This window comes from Echinops telfairi, unplaced genomic scaffold (genome assembly GCF_000313985.2).
Source record: "Echinops telfairi isolate 266 unplaced genomic scaffold, ASM31398v2 ScPeMD7_7420;HRSCAF=8458, whole genome shotgun sequence".
In the NCBI taxonomy this organism is placed as follows: domain Eukaryota; kingdom Metazoa; phylum Chordata; class Mammalia; order Afrosoricida; family Tenrecidae; genus Echinops; species Echinops telfairi.
Window position 1 is genome coordinate 798,779 of NW_022111320.1, and position 7,310 is coordinate 806,088.

At 39.5% G+C, this 7,310-nt stretch overlaps 1 protein-coding gene across 1 annotated transcript in view; it reads right to left on the reverse strand.

Moving 5' to 3' along the window:
- PLCH1 (phospholipase C eta 1) overlaps positions 1 to 7,310 on the reverse strand; it is a 261,944-nt gene that overhangs the window by 32,404 nt on the left and 222,230 nt on the right. The window contains exons 13-14 of the mRNA XM_045297657.1: positions 7,027 to 7,098; positions 2,963 to 3,054 (exon numbers count right to left, since the gene is read on the reverse strand). Of these exons, the coding sequence (XP_045153592.1) occupies positions 2,963 to 3,054; positions 7,027 to 7,098 (164 nt within the window). The remainder of the gene's footprint in view (positions 1 to 2,962; positions 3,055 to 7,026; positions 7,099 to 7,310) is intronic.

A 7,310-nucleotide genomic window follows, 5' to 3' on the forward strand; every position in this document is an offset into this window, starting at 1 on the left:
GGGCAAAAACACCCGGTGGGCCAGATAAATGTCCTCGGCGGGCCGCATATGGCCCGCAGGCCATAGTTTGAGGACCCCTGCTTTGGAAGGTTACAAAGAGATAATCATTTGTTGATTTTCTCACAGGTCCTAGAGAGATCTTATGAGGCAGAAGTTGGAAGAAAATGGGAAGTGTCCCCAAGAATTTTTTCCTACTACAACAATGTACAGTAGCAAGAATTTCACTGGGAAACTTGACCCCATTTCCCTTATAGCCTTGACGTTGTCCCTTAAAGAATTCCCCCCCCACAACTCAAATAATGTTAAAAAAAAAAAAAGCAATATGGCTTCAGGATGCCAACACTGCCGTTTGGATGTGGTATAAATTGAAAAGCACAGAAATCTTTGGGAAACAGATGGAAACACAGCCTTCAAAAGTTGATAGGCCTAGATGGAGACTATGTTGAAATCAGTTGCTTCATATTTTAATATTTTTGTTTAATAAAGGTTTCTATGAGTTTTGTAGCAATATTTTTGTCCTGTCCCCCATACATGAAAAGATGCTCAGCATCATTAGTCATGAGGGAATTTCAAATCAAATTCACACTCACTAGTATGACTATAGGAGGCCAGATGGCAGAGGGGTTATGAGTTGAGCTGTGATCTACAAGGTTAATAGTTCAAAACCACTAAGTGTGAGAAACACCAGGATTTTGCCTCCCATAAAGAGTCAAGTTTCAGAACTCTGTGAGTCAGAATTGACTTGGTGGCGGTGTTGATTTGGATGTTTGCAGAACTTTGTATTTTGCTAGAAGTCATTGAAAAACCCTCTATTGCTAAGCAATTGTGATTGAAATGTGCCATTTCCCAGGTTGACGTTGCCACACTTTGCAGAGAGTTTAGCTGCGCAATAGACAGAGTCAGTAGGACCCAGGCATACCATCAACAAGAAGAGTAAGATTGGAAACATAATTAGGTTTGAATTTATAACAAAGGGCCCCCGTGGCCACTTTCTTCCATGTTGTACAGTTCAAGAGCTCTGCCCAACACCAATTTATTTGGGCATGATCGTTGGCCATGAGGTACGACTGAATCCCATGGCATGAACTCCTAATACCAAAGGTGTGTGAGCCATGTCTCTCTCCATGCCAGCGTCTGGCTAACCTGGCACATGCCCTGCGGCTCATGACAATGCAGGCTAGCACTCACTAGGTCCTCCACCCAGTTCTCCATGCTCAAGTGAAAGATAGAGGCACTACATATGATGGGTGAAGAAAACAACCTTTATTTATTCCCTAAGAGTTATGATTATATGTAAACATTGCAGAAAGAAATGGAATAAAATGCACATGGTAGGACATTTTCTTTAAAACAACAACAACAAAAACCAAAAAACCCTCTTTCCTAAATTATTTGCTATCACTATCTGGAAAAGTGGTCTGTTTTTTTAAAGCCAAGGTCTGAATTAAAAAGATACATCAATTTAATCACTCGCTATATGTTACAACCACGGAGGATAAGTGGTAGGAGAAGACAAAAAGACATTTTTGCCCTCATGGAGCTTTTACTCATTTAATAAAAAACTAAGCAAAAAATTCATAAATGTACTAGTATCAAGAGGAAGCATTAACATAGATAAGTATAAAAAATGTGTGGCATAATTTTTATTAGAATTCTCATGTAAATAAATGATCAGAAATATTTACAACAGCTTATGTGTCATAAATAGGATTCTGAAATTGTGATATCTTATTAATCATTAAAATATTGGCATTATTTTTTTTTAAACATTTTATTAGGGGCTCATACAACTGTTATCCCAATCCATACACACATCAATTGTGTAAAGCGTATTTGTACATCATTTCTCAAAACATTTTCTCTCCATTTAAACCCCCGACATTAGGTCCTCATTTTTCCCCTCCCTCCCCGCTCCCCCCTCCCACATGAGCCCTTGATAGTTTATAAATTGGTATTTTGTCATATCTTGCCCTGTCCAACGTCTCCCTTCATCCACTTTTCGGTTGTCTGTCCCCCAGGGAGGAGGTCACACACAGTTCCATGTAATCGGTTCCCTCTTTCCTACCCATTCTCCCTTTACCCTCCCTGTTTTGCCACTCACACCACTGGTCCTATAGGGCTCATCCATCCTGGATTCCCTGTATTTTCAGTTCCTATCTGTACCAGTGTACCTCCTCTGGTCTAGCCAGTCTTGCAAGATAGAATTCGAGTCATGGTAGTGGGAGCGGGGAGGAAACCTTTATTACACGGCATTTAAAACAACAAATAATATTTTTGAGAACTTTTTTTAGTTAGATCAGGCAAGAGGTTAAATACTTTAACTTCCCTAATCCTTACAATGACCTTCAGAGATAGATACAAACAAGTAGCGTAACTCATCCATATTGAAGGTGATAAGTGGAGGAACCAGGATTTAATCTAATTCATTGTCGATCGATGGCTCCTAACATGTGCTTAGTGTCTATCTCTTCCTCGTGTCTGAGCGAGAGGTCTCTGTGCTACTTCATACGGGCCCTCTTCCCTGAATAGAGCTTGTACATTGCAACTGCAATCTCATGGTCATTGAGTTAATTCTGACTCATACTGATCTTATGGGTCAGGGCAGAATGCTCCCTGGGGCTCCCAAGGCTGTAAATCTGTAACGAAGCAGACTGCCTCATCTGTCTCCAGTGGAGTGGCTAGCGAGTTTGAACTGCCAAGGGGTTTGAACCACCGACATGGTGATTAGCAGTCTAGTGCCTAAATCCCGTGTCACAAACTTTTAATTGAGGGTTTACTCTGGGTCAGGCAAAGTGCGAAATTTCTTACACATATTATCATCTCACGTCCAATTGGTCTTCACATGTTCCACTCCATTTAGCATTAACATATGGTCTGATTCTCTATGTAGGTACAGTCTAAACCTCCAAGTTTATGGGAGTAGAGAAGCCTCTGGAGCCTGAGCGGAAGATGTGGCTCTTACCTGTATAACTGGCCAATCTCCTTGCCAGGATGCTGCTGTACATCCTCTTCATCATCTGTATTGTAGGATTTAGACCGCGATTTTGTGGCTCTCTGTGAGCAAAACAAAATCCATGGTAAGCTGAAGAACAAATTTGTTTCACCCGTTATAGCTACAGAACACAGAGACTAGAATGGACTTTCAGACACACATACACAGTAACTCAAAAAAAAGGTAAAAGAAAAAGATAATCAAATATTACAGGCTGTGTCACCAAGACTAGTAAACATGTCTATAACTATAGTTACATTCAAGTATCAATGCAAAATTTAAAGTGTCCTGTTTGGAAACTGGCTTTTAAACTACATAAATTGAGGTCTTAGAAAGACTTCTTTAGTTAAGTGTTGACTTTCAGCAATGAAATGTCCTCTTGGTAGGAAGGTCACTATTCTTATTGACTAGAAAATTTTAAAAGGCAGATTTAGTAGGAAAATTAAAAGTAGTGGTTATTTTTAGGTGAAGAGTCAACTCCTGTCCTTGTCGTCCATCAATATACATTCAAATGATCACCTAAAACACGAAATACTCTTTTCAGAATTTGACCCATTTAAATTTCTAACACTGGAAGTAAAATTGCTACCCATAGGATTTCAGGTGAGTCCCCAAAAACTGATCTGGTATCTTTGGGTCATAATGGCTGTTAGACATGAAACCTTTTGGGGATCGTATAGTTTCATCCCCGCCACAATAATCAAATGATGGGAAGGGCCTCCTGTTGCTATAGGAAAAACCTTGCCACCAGACACAACTATAGACAGAAGAATCTACCTTAACTTGGGAAGAGAAAGGGATCCCACATCATTATCGCGGAAACACGTCACCTTACAGACATGGGGAAAATTAACAGCAAGATACACTGTGGGCATAAACACACCAAATGCTCTATTGCACTGGCCAATTTAGTTTAGACCCTTCTTGGGTCTAATTTATGCTTTGAGAACATCAATCAGTAGGCATGCTATGTGAATCCTAGCACCTCCTCAGCTCAGCCTCAATCCAGGCCGGCAAATTAGTCAATCTCTCTAGCTTCCTAGAATGTTTTGTTTTTAAGAAGTAGTGCAATAATACATATTTCAAAGGAATATTAAATAAGTTGATGTGGAAATAATGCATGGACATAAAGCTACATAATGTGAGTGCTTTATCTGAAATATTATTGATAGTCATTTAAAACATCTTTAGTCTCATGGATAATTATGCTTACGATTTGAGGCATGGTGAATTCTATTTTTATGGCAGCTACAATATCCCATAACACTTACTTAGGATAATCTTAATTAAATGGCAAGTTGTAATCAAAAAAACAAAATGCTCTCTAATTCCACTTATAGCCAGGAATTTTAGGTGGTACCATAATAAAATTATCCACTTAAAACTCATTTTAAAATTAAAATGCAAAGAGTAGGAGAATGAGCAGCCAATGACAGAAAGTGTTAGATGAGATGATGGTGTCGTTTTTTTACATGCAGTTTGACACAAAAGTTCTTGGGGGAAATCCATTATCTTTCAATTCAATTTTTCTGAAGTTTTGAAACCTCATAATTCTTAGCTTTACGGTGCAGTGCAGGAAAAGGTTCACAGCCTTTCCAATGACTTAAAAGCCGCGTGTGCAGCAAGTGTAGGTGATTGTGATGAAGACTTAGTTGTATGTAGGGCAAATTTATACAAACTTAAAGGGCAAGTAGAATCATCTGACATTGATACGCTGGGAACCATCTGATTGAGTTCCCGCTTTCAATTCTTTTGGGTCTCTACCTTGGGGTGGAATTATTCGGTCATAGGTAATTCTCAGGATCCCTGGTTGCTCAACAGTTACACACTCAGCTATTAGCCAAAAGGTTGGCAGTTGAAACCACCCAGCAGCTCCTTAGGAAACAAGTCTGGTGATCTTCTTGTATAAAGAGCATTGCTGTTGCCTGCCATCTAGTAGAGTCCAACCCATAGCCACCCTCTTTGAATGAGTATAACTGCCCATGGGATTTCCCAAGCTGTAATCTTCATGGTAGCAGATTGCTAGATCTTTTCTCATGCAGAACTGCTGCTGGTGGGTTCCGAGGCTCCAGCTTTTGGTTAGCAGCCAAGCACCTAACCATTGTACCAGTAGAACTCCTTCCTCTAAAGAGGACAGCCTAGAAAGCCCTGTGTGGCATTCACAGCGAGCCTATGTCACGAGACGGGGCGGGGGGACTATGAGTTAAAATTGACTCAACAGCCCCAAACAACAATAAATAACATCAGTGGTTGTGAAGTGGTCTCACATTTTTGTTTTGATTTGTGTCTCTCTAACGATTAATGAATGAACAAATCTAATTTGAATGAAGTACAGCCAGAATGATCCCTAGAAGCTAAGGTGGGAACCTCAGTCTCACACATTTCGAACATTGTATCAGGAGTTACCAGCCCTTGGAGGAAAACCTGCTTGGTAAAGGGTCCTCCCCCTAAAAGAACTACTCTCAGTTAGATGGATTGACACAGTGTCTGCAACAATAGGCTCAAGCATAGCGACCACTGCTAGGATGGCCCAGAACTGGGCAATGTATTGTTCTGCGTACACAGCATCCTGATGAGCTGGAGCTGACTCGGCACCACCTCACAGCAACCACTACCACGGGGACACAGTGGCCAACGCACTCAGCTGCTAGCTTGAAGGTCAGCAATTCAACTCCACCAGCTTCTGCACGGGACTAACATGTGGGTGGAAGTCTGCATCTCTGAAGATTACAACGCGGGCAACCCCAGGGGTGGAACGACTCTGCCCTACAGCATCACTTTGGGTCAGAAACAACTCAATTATCAATCGGTGAATAATTAATCAAGTTAAGCATGGTTTCATGTGCCTATTATCCACTTTGAACTTCTTAAGTGAAGTGTCTATTTGAGGCTTTGCCCACTTTTTAACCAATTTGTTTGTTCTAGTAGCGTTTCTTGATTTAAGAAGCTTATTTTGTCTACAATTAATGTAGTTATATCAGCTTTCTTTTGGTTAGTGATTGCATGGCAATCTCGAATCTTTCTATTTTGGTTCCTATATTTAAAATGCTTGTCTTGTATATTACATATAACATTCTATTAGCATACTATATGTCAATCTTTGTGTTTTAATTGGAGTTTTTAGTGCACTCATATTTAATTAATAATTGATATATGTATGTACTTTTTATTAGTCTTATATATTCTGTGTTCTGTTTTCCTTCTTGTCTTCCTTCTTTTGAATTGATTTTTTTCCCTTTTTTTCTCATTCTATTCACCTTTGAAGGAGCCCAGGGGGACACTTGTTAGAGCACTCAGTTTCTAACCCAAAAGTCAGTGGCTTGAACCCACAGGGGCTCTGTGGGAGAGAGATGTGGCAGTGTGCTTCAATAAAGATTACAACCGGGGAAGTTCTATGGGGCAGTTCTACTTTGTCCTATAGCATTGTTATGAGTCAGAATTGACTTCATGGCAGTGGGATTATTCATTTTTTAGACGCACATCCATTGTTTACTATTAACCCTTGAGATTACAAGATGCATCCTCTACTTAGTAGAGGTTAATACAAATTAGATTTTCACTATTTCCCAAACAAACTCATGCCTTAGTAGATTTGACCTCCTTCCTAGTCTGGTCTTTGTGCTACTTCTGTCAATAATGGAATCTGTTTCTATGTTAATTTTTTAAGTTCTTTTTAAACACTAAATATTTTCCCATTTAAAGGCAAGGACACTTAAGAGTGTCTGAATATCAATATATGAAGTCTGTACAGAAGTTCCTAGAGGCCAAACAAGTACATTTCTAATTCAATTATGCCATCGCTTTGAGCCTCAGCTAAACACTTAGAGCCTTCTTGGTAGTTTTAATTGCATATAGTTTTGAATTGGGTTTATGGTTTTATATTACATCATTTAATTTATATCTGTAATAAAATCTAAGCACAATATATCCAAGGCTGCAGAAACACAGGGCTGTGTCAGGTGCTCAATCAATTTAGTTTTTAAAAAAAAATGTGTTTTACTGCATTACACACAGTCATCACTCTCAATACATACCTTATGTTTTCCAAAGTTTGTCATGAGAGATCGTCCATGGGATTTCTTTCCACTTTCCTTTACATCTGAATTCTAAGGGAAAAAGGTGTAAATAAAGTGAGGTTGTTTTGTTTTGTTAATTTAGGTATTTGTTTTGTTTTGTCTTGTTTTGTTTTGTTTTAGCTCTGGTGGAGTGGCAAAGGGACCTTTTCTCATTTTTTCTTTAGGTGGGAGGCCGGTAGATGCTGCTCATTCCTATTTCCCCTCCTCTCCACAACTGCAACAGTGACAGTGGTGGCTGTGCC